Source organism: Zingiber officinale, chromosome 6A (assembly GCF_018446385.1).
Source record: "Zingiber officinale cultivar Zhangliang chromosome 6A, Zo_v1.1, whole genome shotgun sequence".
NCBI classification, from domain to species: domain Eukaryota; kingdom Viridiplantae; phylum Streptophyta; class Magnoliopsida; order Zingiberales; family Zingiberaceae; genus Zingiber; species Zingiber officinale.
The window spans coordinates 107,459,370-107,486,625 of record NC_055997.1 but is presented as its reverse complement, the minus strand read 5'-3'; the positions used below and the strand labels follow the sequence as shown (position 1 = coordinate 107,486,625).

Here is a 27,256-nt window from a genome sequence, read left to right as displayed (position 1 = left end):
ACGTCGTCGTCCCTGCACGTTATAGAATTAATCCTTCTAATATATGTATACTATAACGGTGGAAAATAACAAATTAAAATGAAACGAATTACCATTGGAAATGGAGAGAGGTGGTAAGCTCTCACAACAGCTATGAGATTAAAGACGCCGGTGAAACTTTCCCGGCAGGAGCGCAAGGTCTGATGGACGACGGACAACGGAGACGGCGGGAGCGAGAGAGAGAGCGATGAGGGAGATTTTAATTTGGGAAATTTTCCATACAGAAATTTTGAGTAGAAGACGGAAGGGGAGAGAGAATAAATGATATTTTTTTTAGCGAAATCGAACTGGCAACACCACATCTATGCGTCGCTCACGGTAACGCACAAAACGTCGCCCAACATATCAAATATATATATATATATATATATATATATATATATATATATATATATATATATATATATATATATATATATATATATATATATATATATATATACCCGTCTAATACTCCAACGTACGTTCACAGTCTTAACACTCCGATCCATAGTATGGCCGATCATACCACACTAGCTTGAGGGAACTTACTACTGCTCTTGAGGAGGAATCAAGTAGATTATGGATTTCAAAATTAACAGGCTCAGGTTGGCTGGTGGGTTGAAAAGGAAATAAATGTTCAAAATAAGATTATGAATTTATGAGGATATTGTATTTTTTTTAAAATGAAAGTTGTGAATTTTTTTATATCAATAATAATAATAATAATAATAATAATAATAATAATTATTATTATTATTATTATTTTTAATAATCTAAGTATTCAACTTTTTGAACTGACTAATCTTAGAGATGATTTATTCGGCCTCATGTTGAATCGATTAATTCTGAAGGTGACAGATCTAATCCCATAAAAATGTCTAATTGGCTCCACACAGAATTTTCCTATCGACCAAATGATGAATTTTTGAGAGACCGACCCAACTGTACACATGATTCATATTTTTCCTATTCACAGGAGATGAAAATTTTTATCCATTAAAATATTCCTCACTAGAGATAAATTATGGATGATTACTAGTCTTAACAGTTGAATAACACATGAAGAAGAACAAATACCTAGCTACTAGTCAGGATTTAATCTCTAAATTTTACAGTGATAACACCACTTTACACTAGTCAACTACCTGTCCGACCCAAGGAACTATTTTCCCCTTGACCATGAAAACCCTTTAAAAGGATTTGGATGCCTCTGCTTAGGAGAGACAGTTGATTGCTCTGTTTTCACGATCTCATAATCATCGCTCTTTTTAGCCAAATCCTCGAAGGATGAAACTGCATTTACTCTTTTGTACACTTTGTTGTGCCATGTACACTAATGAATCGCACACAGCGCATAGCATACGACGCGAGAGATGAGGACGGTAGTAAACTTTTTGCTGCACACCGGAAGAAGGAATGAAATGAAGCGAAAGAGGTGCTGACTAATACTATTCCCACTACCATGTTATAAAGATTATCTCGAGTTTAACACAACCATCAGTTGTTATCTACAATCCACTCATTCACGGTTTCATCAGCTGGGTAAAACTCAAGCTCGGGGGAGGTTGGCGGTGGGTGCCATAGGCGGCGATTGTAGTGCACAAACTCGAGGTCGCGAAACCTTTGTTGTTCTGTAACATCCCTTACCTCCGCATGCAACTTCTCCGATATGGCTTTCTTCAGCATGTATCTTGAGGCTCCACTGCAAGTCTGGCTCAGGATCTTGACGGCAATTCGTTGGAGTTCAGGACAGTGCCCTCCATGAGCTGACCACCACACATCTGTAAATTTTGAATCGAGAATGAAAGTTAATGAGTAACCAGCATAATGTCATTGTTCAATGACTAATAACCAGATGTTCTACAATTCACGTTTGAGGCGGGAGCGACAAGGTTAAACTCCTCCCAACACAGTTCTGTTATAACATATGAAACATAGGAAGATGCCAAGTTTGATGATGTGTGTGCCCGAAAATTATGATAGCATTCACTTCTAGCTAAACAAAGGTAACAATTGCAATCAAATCAACCAATAGACCATTCATGGGTAGCATACACTTTCTTCATTCAGACAATGTAGTTAGTCATATCATATTAACTGATCTAAATATTCTGTTAATATCTATCATAGCATTATATTCTCAGTCAAGTGTCTGGGCAAACGATCGCAAGTGGTTTTCCTCTTATCTAATATGAGATATCAAATGTTCATTGCAGTCATGGAGTATCTACAAGTTATGACAATAGATGAGAAAAGAACTATGGTTTGAACTTTGAAGGTATATGCAAGCTACCTGGTGAAGCTTTTTCCCTTCCATCAACTGCTTCCTCGCCAGAAAATTCACCTTCAGCTTGCCTATACTTATCGAGCTGTATAACCATCTGCTCTTGCTCCTCCGGGTCCTTGGACATTTTCACCATGCAGTAAACTACACCGGTAGTGACCTCAGCATCAAGATAGAAATCGCTCGAGTAAAAGAGAATTGGGTTGAGATAGTATCCAGCAGAATGAAGGGGGCTATGGAGATAGTTGTTCCATACATCGTCTACCAGAGCCCAATAAAGACTATATCTTGCTTCTTCACCCCCCATGTTCTCTTTGATTTCTTCTTTCGCGCAATCGAGGGAATTGTACAAGACTCCCATTGGAGATGTGTCTTTCCTGCTAATCTCAACCAAAATACCCAGTAGCGGAGTTGTGACCTTCAAAACTTCAACTGCAGCAGCCCAAAATGAAGAATCTTTCACCATCTTAGATATGCATTTTCCTCTCCACTTGGAAGCCAGATCAGCGGCATCCCAACCTGGAGAGTTGAACAGGCCGACCAAAATCTCTCTGTTAGATAACATGTTTTTCAAAGTGATGAACGGAATCACAGATTTCAAGTTGGACATTTTGACAAGACTATGAGTTCCAATATAGGTTCTCAAATGAGATAGAGTATGTGGATTACTGTGGATAAATCTTGAAATAGCCTTAGCATCATCCAACACTTTCTTAACACTGTCTAACATTTGGATCTTTTGCAGTATCATATTTATACAATATTCAGCACATAATGTCCAAAATATCGATCTATACCTCTCCATGATTCTCTTCCCAGCTTCCTCAATCAAGTCTGAGCTCTCATGAGCAACCACTTGCACTACATTCTCCACCCCTACGTCCTCGATGACATCAGAAATCAAGGAGGACAATGCATCTACATCTTCAACGGCATCAGACGCATCAACAGATCTCAAAAAGATGGTACCTGCAGGGCAGCTCACAAGAAAACTAACAAAGCTTCTGCCCCTTTGATCAGTCCAACCATCAAGCAAAATGCTACACCCAGTTCGTTGCCATGATTGCTTCACATGCTCTACGTGCTCAACAACTTCTTTTAGCTCGTGATGGAGGATCACTCCCTTCAGTTCATCTAAACCCGGGGCTGAGTAACCAGAACCACAGCATATTACAGCATCGATCATTGCTTGAAATGAAGGTAAATTGATGTTGGTTGTGTCGATTCCAGCATCGAAGAAAAACCTGCCAATACATCTTGCTGCATGCAATGTTATTTCATCCTTTACTTCTTCTTTGACGATCGGCTGAATGTTCTCTATAGCAGGTATAGAGGTGTGGCTCCCATTTATAGTATCAGCTATTTGGAAGTCCAGATTATTCATCGCCTTTGGGGGTTGTTGAGGGAAAGGCATTTTTAATTTGAAGCTCCCCCGGATACTATCCCCTGTTTCTATGCTGCCCTCACCTGAATCAGTCGGAGTAGTTAATTTTGTTCGGCAGTGTCTCTGTTCGCTAGATGGAGAAAAGTTCCGCTTCAAAGGAAGCTCGGGATGTTCTATCCTCCCAACTTCCTTCATAAACCTCTCTTTCCGTTTCTCAAGTAAAAGATCTTTCATCCTTGCTTTGACTCCAGATGGAACTTCGGAGCATGCAGTCACATCATTCCCAACAGCAGCAAGGTGGTGCTTTAGACGGTTAAAGCCATTAACCTCCTTCAAACAGTATTTGCATTGTACTCTCTTCTTCTCCGCGTCAATAGGAGTTCCATGCTCCTCGATTGTTTGGCCAGTACTGGTACTCATATCTGCTATCAAAAATTCCTTGCACCACCTGATACTAAGAATATCAAAATTCCAGTCAAATAAACTAAAAATATCCTCCTGTAACCAGAAACTGAAGAAGTGGCAGAGAAATTGTGCAAATATAGGTAAATAGGAACTGCACTTCAAATGCAAAAATGGAGACAAGTTGGGATGATGATTCTTCATAAATCAAAATCCACAAGCTATATATATGGCATATCGGTACAAACACAGAAAACAAAGGGACCTAAAACAACAAAGCTCCATCAGCATACTTCACTTGATCACTAGAAAACCCAATACCATATGCGAATCTAGAAAAATCAACTTTTGTGGTGCTTAGGAACACAAGATGCATGAATAAGGGGGTAAAAAACATCTACAAAAACCATATTATGTATATTCTACTATGTACAATCACATAATCTTCATACCAACACTCGTTTATCAGTCAATCATAAATCAAGTGGCACATCAATATTTATTTTAGGGGAAAGTATTAAAGGGAACCAAAACAAGACATATTTTGCAGTTAACTCCATCAGGCACCCCACATTATACCACTATAAACCAACTACCATATATCAAAGTAAAGAACAAGGAAATGGCCGCATCTTCAGAAAGACAAATTGTATTACAGATAATAGGAGGATGAAATAGGAAGCATTGAGTATGGTCTTCCAATCTCTGCAAAATTTGAATGGAGTCAGAACAGGAGCAGCAAAAATTTCTTATGCCCCTGCTCTAACTTGAGAAAGGAGTAAATGCTTTTATCTGTCACCCTGAGAATATTGCCAAGGCGTGCACAAGACTTGTGAACCTTATGATCCTCCCAGTCAACTTTTAGATCTAGATCCTAAAAGAACTTTGAAAATCGTGTCATAGAAGTCAAAGTAAGATACGCCTCAAGATAATAGTAAACAGTTAATTATTACCATATTTTTTATACAAGATGTACACACAAAAAAAGGAAAAAGATTCTGGCCAGTGAATGAATGGCAACATCAGTACTTATCTTCTAAATAATCATGACCATAGATCATATGTATCATTGGACCAGATTAGTGGATGTGTTGAACAGGATTATATCTACAATATAGAGACACATATCAAATTTTGAACTTTAATCACTAAATACAGGACCTATATATTAGTGCATAATAAATACATTCTCAGACAGTAGTCAATCTATTTATTAAGTTAGCGACCTTCATAAACGAAATGGCTCAAGTGATATTGAGAATCAAGGTTTAAGTAATGAACATAACCATATCCTATACATACTTCTATTTTCTAAATATGAAAAGAAAGATAATGGATAGGAACTAATATAGAGACTGTAAGCCTACTGATGAATACATAACAAAACAATGCTGATATTGATCATCGTGTTTTAGGAATTAAATGCTGTAGGGATCAAGCAATTAGTATTGACTTGAAGAACCATATTGGTATTCATTATCTATACCTGCATTATATGGCAAAAAGACCATCAAGTTTTAATCCCAAACAGGTCCTTTCTATTTATATTTGTTCTCTTCTCTCAAACAAATACTTGAGATCTTTCATAGCTCACCACCCCGCCCCTTTCAACCATATATTGTAATTTATTAAGTATACAAATGATCCTTTGTTAGATGAATCTGATCTAAGATACTCTTAAAGTTCTGCCGTCTTCCAACCATATGCATATTCAGAGTGGATACTTCATGATACGGATCCAAACATGAAAATTGATTTAAATTTTTACATTTTTCCCGAGAAACCAAAGGATTTATGTCATAGCTGAAAACACAATTATATACTCGGTACTAGTGGGGAGGTGATGAAACTATACCACACTAAGTTTAATAAAAACAAAAAAGGAACTTTCTCAACCCTTCAAACCTTGGAGTTGAAACAAAAATTCAAGGGAAAAACCGCATAATATGAAAGAAAAATAAGGAGGAAATAGCAAATGAACTCAAGGATGTTAGATCCAAATACCAATAGGAGGAAGGATGACACGCAAAGACTTGATGGGTTTGATTTCCAGATCATGCACACTTACAGCAGAGCGGCGCAGAAAACCGGAACAACTATATATTTTTTTTGACCTAGTTCAATGGTTTTGACGGAAATAGATATAGAGGCGATAGAATTTGATATGATACATTCACCCTGGAGATGTTGCCAAAGGAACGCCCAGAGACTAGTGCCTTTTAGACAGTTCGGATCCAACCAGTTTCTTTTCAATCTAACCTTTCAAATACTTTGAGATTTGCGTATAACAGATGTCAGGTTCGATGTACCTCGAAAAAATGACGAGCTATTGATACATACCATACTTGCCTTAATTGTTCAATATGGCCCGTATGTGAAAGGAATCAGATTATGGACAGTGACTGCATGCCAAAAACACTAATTTTCATCAAAATGAATGACCATAAATCCGATGACAGGGTACATGATTAAGAATATAATTGCACATGAAAGATTCACTATATAAAAATCTGCACACAATTTTTAGGTGTCGATTAGATGTTCATCTTCACATGTCACATCTAGAAGTGAAGATAAGAGGTTGCACGATAGCTTTATTAAAAAAAGTTGAACCAAATTTATAGCAATAAATTTAAAGACCACTAAAAATGGTCCAATTGACATTGAGAGCTGCTCTTGCATAGATTCAACATTAGCATACCCATGCATGCATCCACTCAGTTCATTAAACATGAAAAAGATACAAGTGTGCATGTACAGGTGAATATGACTAAAAGTGGTGTCAAATGTAGAAGCACATGTCAAAGTAATATGATGACTATTAATTATATCATATATAATACTTCTATATTGCATACATAATTTCCATCACACGGTGTAATTTAGGAAAGACACATGATTTATGGTTCACATTATTGGGTTGCCAGGAGACAACTCATTAATGAATAATGAATGCTATAGAGATAAAAATGCTAAGATGGATATCAAGCAAACTTAGAAAAATTAAATAAAGCACATCATTAACTGAGAGAAATCAAAAGAAACTCAAATAAATAATAAAATAAAAGAAAATAAGTTGAAATGTCATGGACATGTTGAAAGACGATTAGTAGATTGTACAATTAGACAAATTGATTAATTAGACTGGGAGGTTTAGGACAAAGAGATGCTTGATAAAATTAAAAAAATGATTTAGTTCTTTTGAATAGTAGAAGTGATAGGATCTTGCATAGGATATGTTGGAGGAATAACATCCATGTAGCCTACCCCAAATAATTGAGATAGACATGATGAGGAGGAGGAGGAGAAGGAAACACATATTCTGATTCATTGAGGCTTGATGACTCAAAGTTCTAATTTCTTTTTCCTTCTTAGACAATTAAATTTACTCGAACTCTGTCACCATTTTGTTGAGACTCATAAAATCATTTATGGTATAATTGTTGCACATCATATTTAAGTTGTGAATCTTACTAACAATGAGTCCCAAATAGTAATTTGTGTTTGTGGCAAATTAGATAATGCAATATATTGCTGTTAAAGGTGTAAACATCACAAATGCAATCCAACAAGTGAAATTGAATCCTGTAGGCAGAACATGGCATGCTGCCTTTTAGTTAAGTGCCTTTGGTGCACAAAATCAACAGACACTTGATATTGTAGCATTGTGGCAACATATGACACAAGTTTTGCCCCAAAGGGTGAGTTTGAGTTTACGGAGAGGATTTATAAGATTAGATGAGTAAGCTCATATTGGTTTGGGATTACATACTGTAGATTATTTGGTGAGCCTGACAAGTTAATAAGTTAATTTTCTCATTTGCCTAGACCATGACAAATTGATATTTGAGCGAGTGTAATTCTAGGAATGATGACATGTTTGCAAAGGGCTATACGTGTCATGGTAGTGCCACCATTGGCCTCACATACCACTGATTAGGAATAATTCTAGGTTATTAGAGTACGAGTTGGACTTTGAGTCTTTATTTGATATGAAGCCATAAGTGGAGGGAATTGTGACTCTTCTACAGTTCCACATAATGAGTTGTGATTTAATAAAAAGGATTTATATTCTTAGATGAGTGAGACAATATTAATATAGACTTTAACACATGGTTAGGCCAAGTTATGAGTCAATTATTTCATTGGACAAGTAGTGGCAGGACATGTTCTCCCTCAGGATTAGATTTGATATAATACAATTAATATTGTTCTCAAACCAAACCGAAAATGATAGAACTTGTAAAGAGAACGTGAGCCTTTTGATCACAGTACAACCATCTCATCAACATATTTTAACTCTGATCCAGGCTTTCAATATTTGGCATGCAACAAATTAACCAGATCATCATCATCAATGTCATTAAACCATGCTTATCATAGCTATTTGGACTCAGCTATATGGGTTTTATCCCTCCATTGAGCCCATTGAGTCGTATGAGGCTATATTGCTACTAATATTCAAATCAACTAAATTTAGTTTTTTTGGCAACAATTCAACCAGATAGGAATCATAATTCATCAACACTTCTCCATGGTAGGATCCATCACCCATGCACTCACTTGCAGATGAAAAATGGTGGGTTTGTTGGTGTATAGCAAATAGCATCAATCCCGCTTTAGGACAAAATATCATAAGGACTACCAGCCATGTTGGTGTAACACTTTTACTTCAAGCATCTGGAAGAGAAATGTGCTATGGCTAAACAAAACCAGAACCTTCTAAGAGATTGAGATACTAATCCTAACATTTGAACAGATTGTGATTGGAGAAGTAAAATATGTCACACCTTGATGACCTAAAGAAATTACAAAGACACATTTTCTTTAATATGCTAGACTCCAACTAGCAGACACCATTGTCTGTCGATACAATGATATGCTGGGAATCAGGACTTAAGTTGTCCTGCAAACTGATCATTGCAAATTTGTTTACTTCAAAAAGCCAAGTAGAACTTGTTGAACCAGAATGTCTACATCACTTATAAGTGATTGTTGAAACTACACGAACATAGGCCAACAGGACCAGATCATGAGAAGGTTCAGTGGCACCTACTGAACTGGTTTTTGGGTTGAAGGAATACAGACTTTCTATTTGGTTCCAAAGTCCAGAGAACCCTAACTGTTTCGACGACACACTCTTATGAAGGTTCAAAACATCTTATTTTAGCAAAATATGTCGTATGGATTAGCTTGTCTCCCCTCAGAAAACAGTATTTCTATGAGCGCGGCAGAAATTGGTAGCAGTAACCTGGATACCCCTCACTGCCATCCCAAGATTCTGTCAGTCCTCCAAATTAGTGCAATGAGGGGCACGCAACTGCAGCTCGGACGCACGCCTGCTGCCGCTGCAACTTACGCGAGCGAGCGACGCCACCGCCGCGTGCGCGCGAGCGCAGTAGGTCCAATGCCACAAAAAAAAAAAATCGTTTTGTTTGCAAGGCAATTGATGTGCAAGGAAAACAAAGGCAAATTTGTCGGCACCGACCTGAAGAGAGCCAATCCATGCCACTAATGAGAGAAGATGCGCAGAAATAGGAGGAAGAGAGCCGTAGAGTTGCAGGTCCGCCGGAATCTTGGCTCCGGCGAGGGTTTTAGACTGCGCAAAATTGAAACTTGGCAGCAGCGAAGGCGACTTCCCCTTATTGACCCTCCTTTTGTTTTTTTTTTAAATAAAAAACTGTTTTTTCTTGAATTATATGGCGGAAAGAGTGGACTTGGTTGCGAGGATAAAGCTAAAAACAAAAAAAATAAAAATCTTTAATTGGATCAAGAAGCAGTTACGTCAAAAGGGAACACTAACGGAGGCATAAGGATCGAGGTAGTAGGCAGCGATGGATCGGAGGAGGAGAGAGGGAAGAGATCGAGAGAGATGCAACAGGATGCGCGTATCTATGCTTCGTGATTCGTGCGATCTGATATTGCAGTGCGTTTGAGCTTTAGGATTCGGACTTTCCTTGTACTGACGGCACAGATCACATCTGTCATTAAGTAAGGGCGGTAATAGATGAAACGACCAATTTATACTACAGGAGGCAAATGGGCCGGACTGCCAAAGCGTAGGTATCAAACCTCAAAATTGAAAAAATTAAATTTTTTACAAATAATCGAAGGAACGATTTTTTTTTTCAATAAAAATTAAACAAACCAAATTGTAAAATAACGGTTAATTTGTAAAATTAAATTAATCAAAAATTTTAGGTATCATGATTAATTAGAGATTTATAGGTTCACTTGATTAATATTTTTATTTTAATTTATTCGATTTAACTGAATAAGATATTTAAAATTAAAATCAGATTGAATTAATCTATATAAGTGGTTTTTATAAGAAAAAACTAAATTTTTTAAAGAATCAAATTGAATTTTTAAATTCAGATCAATTTATTCTATTTAACTGATTTTTTTTCACCCATAAGTATCACATACTAAACTCTGCCTCATTATTTTTTATTAATCTAAATTTCTCTAATAATAGTTTTAAAAAAAATTGTAAAGATTTATTATTATTTCTTAATAATAAAAATAATAATTTAAAATTTCTAATATTAAAAAAAATAAAATGGTAAAAAAAAGGCGCTCATCATTTGCATTATTGTTAGATGGGCACCCTTATTTTCTAAAAAAGTCAAATGATTGTCTCTCTATGTTTTCTTTTAAAGTGATCTGTTCAAAATATCCTTGTATTATTTGATCATTTGATAGTGTAGAAGATAATTGTTAACTTCTACAAATATATTATTTGATCATTTAGTCATGTAGAAAGTAGATGTTAGCTTCTACAACACGTAGAAGCTAGCTGTTAGCTTATACAATATGTAGAAGCTAATTGCTAACTTTTATAATAGTAATTTTATATCATTTTAATTTTGATTTGGATTTCCCGAATAATAACCTGATTAAAACAATATTTCAATGAGCAAACCAAATAGTAAGGACTCTATAATAGTCATTGCATTTCAATGAATACAATTTAATCGTGATCGAACTTGTAGAAATTACAGGTAACTTTTAGGTTACGTTTGATTGGGGGTAATGTAATCAAGCTTGTAATATAATAAACTTTGTAATGTAATGTAATCTTGATTACATTACTACGTTTGGTAATGTAATGTATGTAATCTTTGATTACAAGAATGATTACATTCTTTTGTTTGGTGTCCAATGTTTTTTATAAGAAATGTAATTCGTATTATTATAAAATGATAAAAATATCTTACGATCTCTACCGGAGGTCACCGCCGTACCTCTACTGGAGGCAATGGTCAGCGATCGTGGTAGACGACAGTGCCTCGAGGTGGTCGACGACAATAGGCGGCTGATGACCAACGATGGCGGCGATAGAAGCGACCATCAATGATCGGTTGATGTCGAAAATAAATTAGAAGTATATTTGACATTTAAATTTTAGTTAAACAGTGACTTCATAATGTAATCGGATTATATGATGTTTGCTTTGTAATTCAAATTATAAAATTTCATTATCTTTTATAATTCAGATTACATTATATTACAGCTTTAAAATTATATCAACAAAAATAATTAATTTTATAATATAATCTTAATTACATTATAAATGGATCACGTCCTATCAAATATCATCTTACCGTGCATAGCATCTATCAGCTAGCTTCTACTTATTGTAGAAACTTCTACACATAGTAAAAATTAACCGATAACAATAACATTGAATCTAAAGGTATTTTCAAGATAAGGGACTCATTTGACTTTTTCTTAGAAAAAAAAGGGCCCGCATCTGATATGTGCCCTTTTAATTTTTGCCCAATTTAAAACAGTTTGAGCCCATTCATTGTCTTCAGCTATAATCTAATCTGATGGAAACAGGCCATTCAAGTGAAAGTAGACGATATTTTCTTATCTGTTTATCGGATAAATTTAAAGCTCAATTTATATACATACAAAAATTGACTTTCAAAATATTTATTCGTGCTCTCCCTTCCAACTTATCAAATACTAATGTTGCATTTGTTTTCCAAAATAAACACAAGAGGATGGAATAACTATTCTAGAATAAAATCAATCATAATAAACTAAAATAAAATATGTATGTTGTTATATCGGAAGAGATTAAAATTCGCATATTGCACTAGCCGAAGTAAGATCTTCAAATGATTTGTATTACCGTGGAAAAAATCAACAGTATGTAGGGTTATAAATGAACCAAGCGTTCGTGAATAAGTTTGATGTTCGATTTGGTAAGAACTTGTTTATGTTCGTTCAATATACATAAAATTAATTAAACAAACAAACTTGAACAGCTCGTTAAGCTAAACAAACAAGCTTGAACACATATGTGTTCAGCTCGTTAATGTTCGTGAACAACATTCGTGAACAACGTTCATGAACAATATTCGTGAACAATATTTATTAATAAAACTCTTTTCAATATGATAAATAAACAATAAAATAAATAAATAAATTTAAATTATCAATCTTAATAACCAATCAAGCAATTAAAAGTTTCAAACAATCAAACAAAATTGAATTGAGAGCTTGATAACATCTAAATGAACCAAGTTCGAACCAAACTCAAACCAAGCTCAAGTCAAGCTTGAATTAAGAGCTTGATAACATTTAAACGAATCAAGCTCAAACCAAGCTTCAAACAAACTCAAACTCATAAAAAATAAACCAAATCAAGCTTGAGTACTCATTTCAAAAGCTTAGTTCATTTTAAGCTAGACTCGGCTCGGCTCGGCTCGATTATCTTATCAAACAAGCTTGAACACCCCAAAGCTCAGCTCGGCTTGTTTACCGCACTAACAGTATGATAATTTCTTTGGATCAGAACTTGTGGATTCACTTGAATGGAAAAGATACAGGTGGATAAATAATTGTATATTCTGCAAAGGGCAAAAAAGGATTCGAAGAACAAAACAGCTTCTCTATCCAAGGAGGAATCTCAGCTCTAATCCCTTCTGCAGCAGGGTTTTTTGGCGCAACAATTTGATCCATCCACGAAAAAGTGGACTACATCCTTGCCAACATGCTTACTACCCTTCACATCGCATCTGGATGATGACCATGCTGCATACATTGTATCTATAGCTTCTTCTGAGAACTTGTTTCGACTGAGATCGAGTAGTTGTAGATTCCGTGAAGAAATAATAGCTTCGCAGATATCTTGAATATGTCGGTCCATGAATGAGTTCCTTTGGCATGAACTCGCACAGCTTGCATCAGGGCCTGACAAGATTGGACGCTCCTCTCTGGTTGTCTCATCTTCACTATCTGCAACTTCAAGTCCATCGTTCTCATTATTTACTTCACAAATAGCATTTGTAGTTTCAACTGCATCGGAGTTCAGCAAAGTTGTCTCCTTGAATGAATTGGTGTTCTCAGCTAGACGGAGCTCTTCCAATGATTCATTATCTACCGATACAAATAGACATCAGGAACCAACCAATCAATAATTCAAACTGTTCTACAATTATCAGTCCACAATTCATTCAACTGGCTAGTTCGATATTGATGATTGTTTTGAACACTTCCAAACGATGAAGGCTTTTCTAAATTCTATAGCATGTATCCCCGACGAGAATTCAAAACGTATAATCAAACTGGTTAGGTTTAAAGGTGCCTTTACCTGCTAATGCCTGAATTATTCTGATAATTCCTTCCAGCCCAAGCTGACAATTTTCAAGAATAAGAGACTTGAGGCTGCATCCAGGGTCAATGAGTGCTGATCGCAGAGCATTGCAACCCTACAATAGGGCAATTAAGGCATAGTGAATGCACAAAATAGTTAATTCTGAATTAACACTTGGGCATCACCAAATTTAGTTTTAGGATGAAAAAGCGGTCAGAAAGATGAATACAGTATCAGAATAATTTATGATTGCAAAAACCTTAACTAATATACAGTGCGTTTTCATCTTTGGATAATTAGTGATTAACCACCTAATAAATATTATGTTGTCAGCTATATAAGTTAGAACTCATTGATTCATATAAAACACACATCAATTGCTGGTTATGTTTTGCTTTCCAGTTAAATATGCATTAGAAAAAGACAACAATATCCTGACATATATAATTGCTTCAAGATGAATGATGTGGCGGGTATTAGCGTCCTCCACGTGTGTTGGTGGAGTCAAGAATCAAGTTGAGCTATAATTCAAAGTCCAAAGAGTCAAACCTGCTTAAGTTGGAATCAAGCCCAGTTAAGGGCGAGCCTGAGATAAGTTGGGTGCACTCAACCAGCTGAACCCAAGAGGCTCGAACCCACGCAAGGCAGATCAACTCCCAACTTGAGGTTAAGATGGTCACTGAACTAATGTCAGCTTGGAAGCCTCACTTGGGAAGCTGAGCATGAGCCGACCGGTTAACATTCACACCTCGGCCACGCTGGAACTCTTCACCTCGGCCGCACCAGACCTCTATGTCTCGACCACGCCCGACCTCTGCAACTCTGCCACGCCATACCTTTATAGCTCGGCCACGCCAGACCTCTTCACCTTGGCCCGCGCCATACCTCTATGCCTGGGCCATGCCTGACCTCTACAGCTTTGCCATCGGACCTCTATAGCTCTGTCACGCTAGACCTCTCTAGCTCAGCCACATTCAACCCCTTCAACACGACCCATTCCTGATACCTCCGGAGGCGATTACCAACTCCCTCTAATCGTGGAGAATGAGGGAGCCGTGATAAGAGGAGAACGTGGGACAACTGGGGGATAAGGATAAAATAAGTGTATCTTCATGGCCACCCCATGCCTTAACGCGAGATCCATGCCTCCCTCCTCGGAGATAATATAAAAGGTAGTCTACTTTCTCGAGCACAGGTACACACACAATCCAGCCAACTTCTTCAGATTTCCAATTATCAACGAGCTAACTTGAGTATCAGAGTGGTTATACCGGAGTCCGCCTCAACGTCATTATAACCTCTTCTGTCAAGCTCTTCAAGTTCACCGATTGACCCTCTCCTTCCCTATCGTGGTACATTCTCGAATGCTTAGTCATCCACAATTTGTGGCTGGAATAAATTGGCATTATCTATGGAAATTCTGAACTGAGATATTACGATGGTTAACACTTGAAGAACTATCAAAAACCTCGACCCCACCGATGAAGAAAGCCACAACAAGATGATCATTATGATTGGATCCCATAGGAATAGGGTTGTAAATGAATCAAGCGTTCGTGAACAAGCTTGGTATTCAACTTGATAAGAGCTTATTTATGTTCGTTCAATATACATAAGATTAATTAAACAAAAAAGATTAAATAGCTCGTTAAGCTAAACAAACAAGCTTGAACATATATATGTTCAGCTCGTTAACGTTCGTGAACAACGTTCATGAACAATACTCGTGAACAATGTTCGTGAACAATGTTCATGAACAATATTTATTAATAAAACTCTTTTCAATATGTTAAATAAATAATAAAATAAAATAAATAAATAAATTTAAATTATCAATTTTAATAACCAATCAAACAATTAAAAGTTTCAAATAATCAAACAAGCTTGAATTGGGAGATTGATAACATCTAAACGAACCAAACTCAAGTCAAGCTTGAATTGAGAGCTTGATAACATCTAAACGAACTAAACTCAAACCAAACTTCAAACAAGCTCAAGCTCATAAAAAATAAACCAAGCCAAGCTTGAACACTCATTTCAAAAGCTTGGTTCATTTTAAGCTCAGCTCGGCTCAGTTATGTTATCAAACAAGCTTGAACACCCCAAAGCTCGGCGCGGCTCGGCTTGTTTACAACCCTACATAGGAAAATGACCGACAATGTCCATCCCTAACTGGTCGAAGGGGTAGGAGATGGTTGATGTCTTAAGGAGTTTGATAGGGTGGTGAGACAGACACTGGTGCTTCTTGCAGTTAAGGCAAGTGTCGATGAGGTGGATTGTGTTAACTTGCAAGGTGAGCTAGAAGTAGTCAGCCAAAAAAATCTTCTTAGCCAAGTCCTACCTCTGACATGGCTCCCACGGCATCCTTGATGGATTTTTTTCGTATGACATAATCGACGTCCTCAGAACTGAGGCATTTGAGTAAAGGGCATGAGAAAACACGCTTGTATAAGGTATCTCGTGTGAAGCACGTTGTCCACCTTTTGAGTATTCGTGCTTGCTCGAGGTCGTCCAATATACTCTCCTACCTCAGGAAAGCAATGATGGAGACTCACCAATCAGCCTGCCGACCCTTCTCAAAGTCCAACACCCCTAACCTTGGGTTAGCAACAACCATCAGCAATTGTCTTTCTCAGGGTTCAACACTCCAGACCTCAAGTCAACCCTTTTCAGGGCCAACACTCTGACCTTGAGTCAACGGCTACCATCAGTAATTGTCCTTCTCACGACCCAACACCCTTGACCTCAGGTCAACGACAACCATTAGCAATTGCCCTTCTCAGAGTCCAACACCCCTGACCTCGGTCAACGGCGGACATCAGCAATTGCCCTTCTCAAGGTCCAACGCCCTTGACCTCAAGCCAGCGACAGACATCAACAATTGCCTTTCTCAAGGTCCAACACCCCTGAACTCGGGTTAGCAGTGACCATCAGCAAGTGGCCTTCTCAAAGTCTAACACCCCGACCTCAGGTCTGCTACAGCCATCAACAATTGTCCTTCTCAGGTCCAACACCACTGGGGATGTAAATGAACCAAATGGTTCGCGAGTTATTCGGAGCTTGATTCGGTAAAAAGATCGTTCGAGTTTGTTCGTTTATCTTATCGAGCCGAGCTCGATTTCGAGCTCGACAATTTTATCGAGCTGAAGGACATTCGGCTCGTGAGCTCATGAACATGTTTGTTTATAGGCTCATGAGCTTGGGCTCAAGCTCAGCTCGTTTAAAGGGCTCGAGAACATGCTCGTTTATAGATTTGTGAACTCGGGCTCGAGATCGGCTCGATTAAAGGGCTCGCGAACATGTTCAATGATGTGTTGAGTTTGGAAGTTTAATGTAGTAGTTTGGAATGTTCAATAATGTGTTTAGTTTATATTATTTTAGTTATTAGGTTTGTTGAATATTTATTCAAATGAGTTTTCAAACTCGCTTAACAAGCCAATAAAATCAGCTTTAAAACGAGCTAAAAAAACAAGCTCTCAAACGAGCCCGAGCTCGAATTATTCGCGAGCTTGATAATTCCAAAATGAGCCAAACTCAAGCCTTGTAATAAAAGTTCGATTCGAGTTAGAGTCGAGCTCGAGCCCGAATATAATTTAAATGAGTCAAACTTAAGCCTAATACTGTTCGACTCAGTTCGACACAAATTTAGCACAACAGAAAAACTAGAATGTATCTAGTGGGCGTCTCAATCAACCAAGAGCCATGCTATAGTTTACTCTCAGTATTATCTTACACTTGCAATGTATCCTTATATCATACAAATTGATAAACTTGATAGATAAGTCTTGCAGCATTGCATTTAAAAAACAAGGAAAAAATAATGTGGCATAATTACAGAGACTAACCTCTTGACCAATGGAGTTCCCTGCAATATTCAGCTCAAGAATACCACCAAGTAGAATGAGGTTTTGGCAAACTCTTGGAAAATCATGAGATTTCAGTCCACAGTATGACAGATCCAACCTCACCAATTCTTGAAGCCCAGTACCTACGGTTTCGTTTAGCTTTATTACTCCATCCTGCATTACAACCGAGTATTAAACAGCAGTTGCATTTTTTTTTCCATTGAGAAGCCACAAACATTGATACTTACAGATCCAATATAAGTTCCGCCAAGCTTCAAAACAGTTAAACTTGATGATTGAGCAAGTTGGCAAAGACTGTTAATTGCAGGCTTGTTTATTCTTATGCCACTGAGACTGAGTTCAGAAAATCTAAAAACGAGGTGTAGAAACTCAGTTCAACGTAGAAAGGTCAATCACTTGTTTCTAAGAGAAAAACTTACCTTTTCAGGGACTGAAGTTTGGTTAATAAACTAACAATTGCATTTCCGGATATTGGGTTGTTTTTACCTATTAAGCAATGCATATTTTTCAGTAGATGATAATGAATATGAACATTCAAGAATTATGTTTGCCCAAATGTGTAATTCATAATGAATGAAATCACCTATTGAAAGATGAGAAAGGACAGAATCAAAACTTATTGCAGCAGCAACTCTCTCGATTGTTCTGGATGTTATAGAACATTGTTCTATGTTCAAACTAAAAAGTACTGCCCAACAAAAATGTTAGTATCTAAGTGCAAAGTAATTCAAACAAGTAAATGAGATAGAACCAACAGGCCAACCCCTTTTTTCTAGTTGTTACTATGAGAAATGTCCAAATAAATAACCTTCCAAAGAATAAATGTAAAATTATAATGTTCTGAAGTGAACAACACATCAATTTACTCAGACCAGAACTCTAGCCAATCTAATAAACTATTCAAACAATGTAAATATGTTAATTAAATAAAACACAAGGCGGTTCATTTTATAACTGCAATTTTGGTTTGATGGTATCTGTATTCCACTTTATCACAGTTTGCAATATATTGCAGCTATCTAAATCCAGTTTTTAATCAACTACAATATAAAATAAATATAAAAAATATACAAATAACAAAAATTCAAATATGAGATAAGTATAAGGTAGAAAACCACCCACCCTTGCAGTTCTCTAATATAGCAGAGAGATATGAACTGCATGAATCTGTTAGGCGATTGCCAGATAGATTGAGGACTTCTAAACGAGCATATAAAACTGAGCATTCACATATCTGAAAAAAAAACAAAGAATTGTGAGCACGGTTTTATAAAACAAAAAAAGGAATGACGACTATAGCATATAAATGAAATAAACTAGAACCTGGAATAATGCAGTTGGACCAAACCGATTACAATGCAAATCTAGTGTCAAGCCCCCATATTTTTGGTTTGATGAATTGAATATTTGTTGAATTTTCTCAATAGTCTCATTGCCTACAACATGAAATTAGATTTCAGCATTATAAAATTATACTTTCAATAAATATTCAATGAGGACATGTGCATAATGGGAAACAACAAGATTAATTTAAGTAGAAAGTAATCATTAGAAAAAAAAATTCCAAGTACCCAACGAATTATGAGAAATGTCCAATACTGCAAGTGTTTTATGTGCTTGAAGTGCATTTAGAAAAGGTGATATTGACACATCTTGCAATCCACAGTCAGATATTATTACTTCATCCTCAGAAACCTATTTGCAAATAATTATGTTAGGCAATTAAATTTAGGTTATCCAACGAACACCAGAAATAAAAAGATCTAGATGAAAACGCTGATTACCTCCAAGTTATACAATTTCTTTAGCAGGTGCATATTGACTGGCTCAGATAATTTCTCACAACTATCAATATATGACTTCATAAGGCGTTTTGGGACCCATTCTTCAACAAGGGGAAAAGAAGGAAATACATAGATAATCACAATGCAAATACTGAAATTAAGGAGAAAAAGACAACTAGATTATCAACTTCAATTAACACAAAGATAGGTAGACAATGGAAAACCAAGCCTTGATTTAAAAATTTCAAATTCTTACAAGATGAGAACTACACAAATTGTTGTTAGCTTATTATTGTCTAATCAATTCATGACATTCCTTGAGGAAAAGTGTAATAACCAACACAATATTAAATATAGTAAACACAAGTATATGGGAAATAATGATGGACAAGTATATATAGTAATTATAGTAACAAAAAGGCAGGGAATGTAAGAAATATCTGCTGTGAAGACAAATAGAGCCTATTCTGTTACACTTTTTTTCTGATGAAATGGAAGATCGACAACCTACTAGAGTTCTTAATCAAGTCTGCATAGATACATATGTACATATTAACACAGAGACAGTTGCATGTTTAGTCGTCACAGAATATAAGATATATTCATCTGATTAGTTAGTCCACATATATGCTATGTAGATCATTCAGTTGTAAGTCAATTGAGCATAAACATAGATGTATAAATTAGTTACGATTTGTTTGCTGCATTAGGTTGAGGCCCCTAATATAAACAACCTAAACTACTGCTAAGCTCATAAACTCTCATAAGTTAGGTTTAGTTTATGCACATTGGTAGCATTATAGACTGAGGACATGTTTAGCATTGGTACTGAGACGACAATGAAAAAGTTGAAAAATAGAATAAAAGGCCAAATAAACAAACAATTCAACAAGAAGATAATGTCAACACAGGAATGGACAGTTAAAAACCTAGAAATAACAAATGCTACTACAGAGATTACAAAAACCTCACCATCAACAACCACTTCGATCATGACATCTTCATTAACATGATGCTCAAAATCTACAACTGGTTCTGAAGAACATAGCACTGTTCCAGAGGTCTTCATGCATCCAATTACAGGCAGTAAACCTACATTTAGTAGCTTTAGTGCATTGCAAGTAGTAGAACATTAGCATGAAAAGGACCTACTATTAGCAATACTGACAAAGTTCAGACTAGTTTAACTAGTACATATATATAATCAGGACAAATGAAAAAAATAGAAACAACCCATTGGCATTTAATGTTGATCATAGAAACAGATTTGAGCCAATTCAAAAAGTTCACAATACTTCTCAGATGGAAGCTCTGGAAGATGATGGAAACTAGTGAGATATTTAGTATCTTGACTATGTTCTTGATTGCTTGTTTTATTTGCGAACCTAATTAACAGATACTACAGCAATTTACCAGTCATAAGGCCATTAATATAAACTGACTCAAAACTTCAACAACCAAACTTATCTATTACTCCTTTGGCTAGCTTCTAAAATTCTGATAAATATATCTGATCTTGAGGATACTGTTGTAAAACTCTCTTTATAATCTTGTTAATTTGATGTACTGTAGACATTGGCTGAAGCCACTTGCAGTGTACTCATTTTATTTTATTTTTATTTTTTTGATAATCCAAGTATTCGAGCTTCTCCCGACTAATCCTAGAGATAAATGGCCTCCTCCTAATTCACCTACCGGGTAAATCTGGAACACAACTTATGCACACTCAAAAGCCGACCTCTGGGATATTCGTCCCATTCAGGACTCAAACCGGTTCTCTTATTGCTCCTCTGAGTGTTTACCACTGCACCGTACCCGTGGGGGCTACAACAGACTCATTTAAGATAATTTAGCATTGCAAGTGAATAACTTATATTGGAAGAAGGAACTTAACTAACCTGCTAATCATGACACGTACCTTTGGACCTTTTCTGCTCGAGCAGCTGAAGAAAGTATGAACAAGCAACTTCAACTTTCACAAGTTCAATATTTAACTTGTCATCTTCTATGAAAGGACTTAAATCAACACAGAGTGTGTCATGTCCAAGTTTAAATTTGATTTTCTGTAGCATGATCAAAATTGTCATAATTATATGGAGTAAATTAAATAAAGACATAGAAGAAGCAAATTGAGGTTGAATTGACCAGATTGGTTTAGTAGATAAAATGGGTGCAAGACATTAACACCAAATGCAGTAGAATAGCACCATGTCTTTATCATCATTCTATCAAAAGAAGTTCAATAATAATTCATAGCTATATTCATTCAATTGGAATATTTCTTCCATCAAGATCTGGTGAACACCAGCTGTCAAAATCTAATAAAGGAAATGAAAATATTTGGGTATTGGGATTAGAGTTTCGGACTGTTTTTCAAGACAAGGAACAGCAGTGGCATTATTGTCATAAATCATAACTCTTCTAAAAGTAATATCAGGAGTCATATATGTCAAAAATTCAGTTTTCAGTTAGATCTGGTTAATTCTTTCATATCTTTGCATTTTCTTTCTGGTTTTGGCTTATTGCACATGAGCGATGAGAACAATTTCCAAATTACAGTTATCCAATGAATCCACTTACTGCACATCTGTGCAGTTTACAACTCCTATTGGAATAAAAAAATAACACCGCCAGGCAGAGGTTGTATCAGGCAATGCTAGATCTGGTTAATTCTTTGGTATCTCTGCATTTTTTTTTGCTGGTTTTGGCTTATTTAACATGAGCTATGAGGCCAATTTCCCATTTACATTTATGAAAATGAATCTGCTTACTGCACATGTATGCAGTTTACAGTTCATATAGGAATAAAAAACACAGCACTTTCAATTTTGGCCCCAATTGGATGAAAAAGGTCATGTTAAGCAATGCTTGACAATTTAAAACAACCAAACACCGAACAATTAAGACTCAACTTGTTTTTGTATGTTTTGAAAATGGACAGAGGTATAACACTAGCACTTGTCTAAACGAAAAAACAAAATCATTTATGCCTTTGATTGTTGAAAATGACAAAGGGCAACATGATTTAAACATTCAGCATTGACCTGAAAGAAAATTAATAGAATTTGTCATATTAAGTAATATGCAACCAGTGGACAATTTTCCTGATATTTACACTATGGAGCCTTTTGCTAAAGTGAAGAGATGAAAAATGTTATTTACTAGTCATGGAACTAACATTGACTTTCCTTTCGCTTCTTTAAATCAAAAGATGAAGTAGACTAAGCATTAGTATAAGAAGAAAACATTAGTTTAATGAACCTACAAATCCACTGTATTAAAGAGTTTTGGCAAACTACAAAACTTACATGATGATTATTTACCAAAGGATCAAAGCATGCACAATCTTGGCTTTGTTGAAACCTAACAGGTACTGGATATCCATTCAGCATGGACTCACTAGGTGCAGATTTTGATGCGATAGGTACTCCAACATCACTTAGAGAACCAACGTCTACACCATTATCAGCCACAAAAATGGGGCTTTTGCATTTAAAAGAACAAATACTTTCTTCAATATGAATAGGCATAGAGGCACTAAGTATATCTCTGGAATCTGAACTTTGAGGAAGGTCCTGGCAAAATCAAGATCAAAATATTACGATAACATGAAATATCAACCCATTAGAGATCAGCATGTACAACAAAGGAATAGTTTCACAAAGACAAAAATACTTATACATACATGAAATGTTTTATGACTTGTCTAACTTGCATAACTCTATTTACCTGGCCTGACTAGCTCGTTGGACTAATCAAAAGGTGTGCTTGTTTTCCCTGACAAACCAATTCAACCCAATAAGACCAACAAGCTTTTTCAATAGCCTGACTGACTGGCCTGCTTGGTTCACTTGACACACTTGATTTTACTCAGTCCAACCAATCCAATAGACCCACCTGATCAATCCAACAAGCATGTCCGGCTTGAGCGACGACTTAACTTTCTTGCCTAACTTACTGAGCAATCCTTCTCCAACCAAGGTGATAAGCCTACCTGCTCAGTGCAACATGCATGTTCAATTCAATCAATTAGTCTCTAAACTCAACATGCTCATTTGACCTGCTTAGTGCAACCTAACAAATCTTCTCTACCCCTCAGCCCATTCAACACCTGGGACCACTCCAACACAATCGACGTGTTGTGAGTGGGTCAAGTGATCATTTGGCACAATTGAGCCATCCAATTCGAGGTAATCCGACCAAATCACCTGGCCAATTTGGCTCAGTTGGGCCACCCTACCCATCCTGCCCAACCAGCATGCACGATACAATTGACACGTTTGCCTTCTCAATCAGATCAACATGTTCAATTTGCTTCTCTTGTTCATAGTATGTAATATTTTAAGATTTAAATAGACTTTGAAGGAGGAACAAAAAAGTAACAGATATTTATGTTATAAAAGAATATTTCTTATGAATAAATAATTGTAATTCTATAGGAATTAGAACTTAAAATTAGTTTTTGCAATCAAACATAAGAATCCTCATTCTGTGGAAATTTAGAGAGAATATAATGGTTATTCCTATGAATCAAATGTGCCATAAGAGAAAGTATAGTGCAACTGAAATTCAGGTGCATATAACTATTATTACCTGAGACTGCTTATTAATGTTCAATCCACACCACAAATTCTCTGCAAGTTATTGAAGGAATGTTAAAACACGAAAACAACAACAAATATGCTTAACATTTCAACAAGTTGAATCAAGTTTCTTTCTCTTGCCTTTTTCAGGAGTTGTGAAGTTAGTGGAATGTCTATGTAGTTTCCTTGTAGAGCCCTTCATCATGTCAGCATCGTTGAGTGAACTTCTATGTGGTGTCCTCTTAGCGCCATTCATCATTTCAGAATCATCAACTTCATCATCAGAAATAACAACACGAACACGTTTACGACCAACTCGCCGTTGATCATCGCATGAGTTACTTAAACCTCTGGAAAAATCTTGTACAATGCCAGATGTGATATTAGCTCTAACAACATGAGGATCTGACCGAGAGGTTTTTGTCTTTCTTGAATTCTTACTCAAACAGACAAGTGATGCCAGAGGAGCATCTTCATCAAATTCCTCGACATGGCCAGGAAGACTAGGTATGCTTCTAGAAGAATCACTAGAAGTTTGTGATGCAGATATGTGGCAGTTACTTTCAGGTGAATTGCCACCTGTTTCTGTTTCAGAGCAATAATCACTATGCTGGTCATTCAAGACACCTTCTTTTAGTAATGACTTTAAATTCTGAATGTCAAGCTGCAATTTCCTGAAGTGAACAGTCTTTTATAGAAACCTTAAGAAAACAAGTTTTCTCCAACTTAGCAACATGTAAGTTAAAGGTTTACCTGGCTTCATCAACATTATCAAATCTAATCATGTGACTATAGTGCATGTTATCGAGCGCAGTCATCTGTACAGACAACAGCTTGCCTTGAACTGCAATTCTATAATGAAATGAAAGGTTAAGCTTCTTTAGTTCAGGAAGAATTCAAAACTAAATGTTGGTTCTTCCCAAATACATGATTAATGTTTCTTAAAGTTCAAAAATTAAGAAATTGCCTGTAACCCTCCTCGAATGCCTCCAGTGCACTGATCCAGTCACCAGAAGTGTCCAAAACCTGTCCAATGTTTATCTTGACCAGTGCTTGTCCCTAAAATATGAATAATCATAATGAATATGAATCAAACTAGCAGAGCATTCAGTGTTATGCTAATTTGCACACATTTGATGCATGAAGGAAGGTAGTAGAAATAATGGGTGATTTTAGCATACTCCGGATAATCCATAATATACCATGTCGAAGAAAATAGGCCTCATTGTGACGAACTCATCCTGTTTACCTTGGTGCATTAAGAGAATAGTATGCAACATTAACAAACATAAAACAAAATTACCTCCAAGTCCCCAATTGACCTGTACACGTTCCAACTTTTCATGTACCATTTTCGTGCCTTGCAAAAGTTCCTAAGTTTCAGGTATGACTCTCCAATTACCAGATAGGAATCACTTAGCTTTTCCTTATCACAAAGTTCACTTGCAACGTTTTTCTTCCGTTTAGCAAACTCTAGATGCTAAAAAACATAAACATTAAGCAATAATGAACTGTTAGACTTTTCCAAAAATTCAAATAAAGTCAATCACCAGGAAAGGAATACATAACTTAAGGATGGTGACAGTTCAAAAGATGACTAATAAACAAACCAAATATACATTTCTCTTGTGAGAATGCAAATTGGAAATAATTACATCAAAGAACAAACAAAATCTAACCCAAAAAGAGAAAAAAAAAGTCCATTTTCCCCATATCTGGTTGCAATTTTTTTGAAATGAACAAATATGATGCCAGAATGGAATGAGTAATCAACTCCATAGTCATTCCAATAGTAATTCTGGAGGAATAACACATTGTCCCATGTTGTGTTAAACTCTACCAAATATGCATAGTCTGTGAATTTTCTGCCAGTGAACTCTATAGAAAACTACATTGACTCAAACTGAAAAACTCACCAAGAAACCAAGTCAGCCACTATAGAAGCAACAAACATACTAAACATGAAATTGGAGTATTGACTATATTTAAACTTACTTTTGGCCATGCAAATATCATACAAGCCTTTTCAATCAGACCATCAAGCAAAATGTTTTGCTCTAAGAGATGTTTTCTCTCATTTGCTGTACCTCGTGCATCACATATGATCCTCATCAACCTTTTAAGCTTCTGTTCATCTTTCTTCAACTCCTCAAGCACCTTAGATGCTTTTTTTACAGTCTCAATATTCCGATTGATCTGATTAACAAGTGCATCCTCATCTTCCAAATGTCTGGCAGTATCTAATGCTGTTTCATAGCAACGGATTGCATCACCATGCTTCTGAACTCGATGATGTAACTCTGCAAGATTGATAAAGCCCTTTGCTTCACCTTGAAGGTGACCAATCTTCTTACAAATTAAGATATCCTTTTCAATATGCTCTCTAGCTTTACCCCACTCACGCAGTTCAGTATAAAGATATCCAAGATTGTGGTGAAGCCTACTTCGCGCATCATCATATTCACCAACCTCCTCCTCATTACAAATCTTTAGACCTTGAAGAAGCATCTTTTCAGCTCCTTCATAGTTATCAAGATCCATTTCAAGCATACCAATGTTATTATGAGCATCTATAAACTCCTTAAGAAAGAAACCAGATTTCATGCAAGTAGGATTCTCTTTGAGAGTACGTGCAAGTTTCATGGCTGATTTGAAATACTTCTTTGCATTTCTCATTGCATTATGGTCACTTTCAGTTTCTGTAAATATCTCATGGTAAGTTCGACCAAGTTGTGTGCTAGCTCTTTGCTGCTCAATAAGGTCGTCAGAATCCTTGGCGAGTTGCAAATGCTTCTTCTGCAACACAGAGAAACAAAGCGCTAGAAAATAACTTAACAACATTAACAAAAGGCTATAAATACAAATTCCGAAGAAAAACTATAAATTGTAACAGTTAAACACAGTGGAGGGAAGACCTGGTAGACGAGGGCTTCTTTCAAGCGATTGAGGCGGAGGTAAACCTCTCCGATCGACTGGCAGGTAGGAAGGAGCTGTTTCTGAGGTAGGTGCTTGGAGGAGATCTCGTAGTCTATGCGAAGCCAACGGAGGGCCTCAATGTACTCCCCTCGCCGCTTGTGGATGTCCCCGATCTCGTTCGCCCACCGTGCCTCCTCCTCGCGATTCCCAACTCTCGCCGCCTCCTTGTACCCCCGTTTCGCCTCCCGCAGCTCCTCTTGCTCTCCTTTTCCCATCGCTCCTCTTCCGATTCCTCCGCTTAGGTTTATGATGTCTATCGATCGTCGCGAAAGAGGACGAGCGACAGAAGAGAACGAGCGCCAGTGCGATTCCCGCCGAAATTCGGGAGATTTTGGTGGAGTTTATC

General features: G+C 36.6%; 2 protein-coding genes across 4 annotated transcripts; both read right to left on the bottom strand.

Annotated features, from left to right (window-relative positions):
• Nucleotides 1–1,438: 1,438 nt before the first annotated feature.
• LOC121997306 lies at nt 1,439–9,947 on the bottom strand. Of its 3 annotated transcripts, XM_042551655.1 has the most exons (4): nt 9,580–9,947; nt 6,432–6,493; nt 2,315–4,143; nt 1,439–1,802 (listed from the first exon to the last, which is right to left on the bottom strand). In XM_042551655.1, exons 3-4 carry the CDS (start codon nt 4,107–4,109, stop codon nt 1,519–1,521), a joined length of 2,079 nt encoding a protein of 692 aa, XP_042407589.1. In that variant the 5' UTR covers nt 4,110–4,143; nt 6,432–6,493; nt 9,580–9,947; the 3' UTR covers nt 1,439–1,518. The 3 variants fall into 3 exon arrangements, with proteins under 3 accessions (XP_042407589.1, XP_042407588.1, XP_042407587.1); XM_042551654.1 differs by lacking the exon at nt 6,432–6,493 and having other exon boundaries at nt 2,315–4,137; XM_042551653.1 differs by lacking the exon at nt 6,432–6,493 and having other exon boundaries at nt 9,580–9,946.
• A 2,860-nt stretch (nt 9,948–12,807) lies between these two features.
• LOC121997304 (protein TONSOKU-like) lies at nt 12,808–27,220 on the bottom strand. The gene is made up of 20 exons (XM_042551652.1): nt 26,850–27,220; nt 25,930–26,730; nt 25,238–25,414; nt 24,902–24,993; nt 24,688–24,786; nt 24,076–24,608; nt 23,945–23,985; nt 22,660–22,926; nt 21,270–21,414; nt 20,324–20,443; nt 19,352–19,452; nt 19,139–19,262; nt 18,891–19,003; nt 18,690–18,801; nt 18,151–18,255; nt 17,987–18,053; nt 17,795–17,915; nt 17,547–17,720; nt 13,699–13,816; nt 12,808–13,484 (listed from the first exon to the last, which is right to left on the bottom strand). Exons 1-20 carry the CDS (start codon nt 27,123–27,125, stop codon nt 13,021–13,023), a joined length of 4,050 nt encoding a protein of 1,349 aa, XP_042407586.1. The 5' UTR covers nt 27,126–27,220; the 3' UTR covers nt 12,808–13,020.
• Between the last annotated feature and the right edge of the window lie 36 nt (nt 27,221–27,256).

What these genes read in the sequence shown, in the direction of transcription:
- LOC121997306 (XM_042551655.1), bottom strand. Translation starts at nt 4,109, where the DNA reads ATGAGTACCAGTACTGGCCAAACAATCGAGGAGCATGGAACTCCTATT. An exon ending in AAGGGAAAAAGCTTCACCAG is followed by an intron (nt 1,803 to 2,314) that starts GTAGCTTGCATA and finishes CAAAATTTACAG; the next exon opens with ATGTGTGGTGGTCAGCTCAT.
- LOC121997304 (XM_042551652.1), bottom strand. Translation starts at nt 27,125, where the DNA reads ATGGGAAAAGGAGAGCAAGAGGAGCTGCGGGAGGCGAAACGGGGGTAC. An exon ending in AAGAAGCCCTCGTCTACCAG is followed by an intron (nt 26,731 to 26,849) that starts GTCTTCCCTCCA and finishes TCTGTGTTGCAG; the next exon opens with AAGAAGCATTTGCAACTCGC. An exon ending in GGTCAATTGGGGACTTGGAG is followed by an intron (nt 24,994 to 25,237) that starts GTAATTTTGTTT and finishes TTCATATTTTAG; the next exon opens with GGACAAGCACTGGTCAAGAT.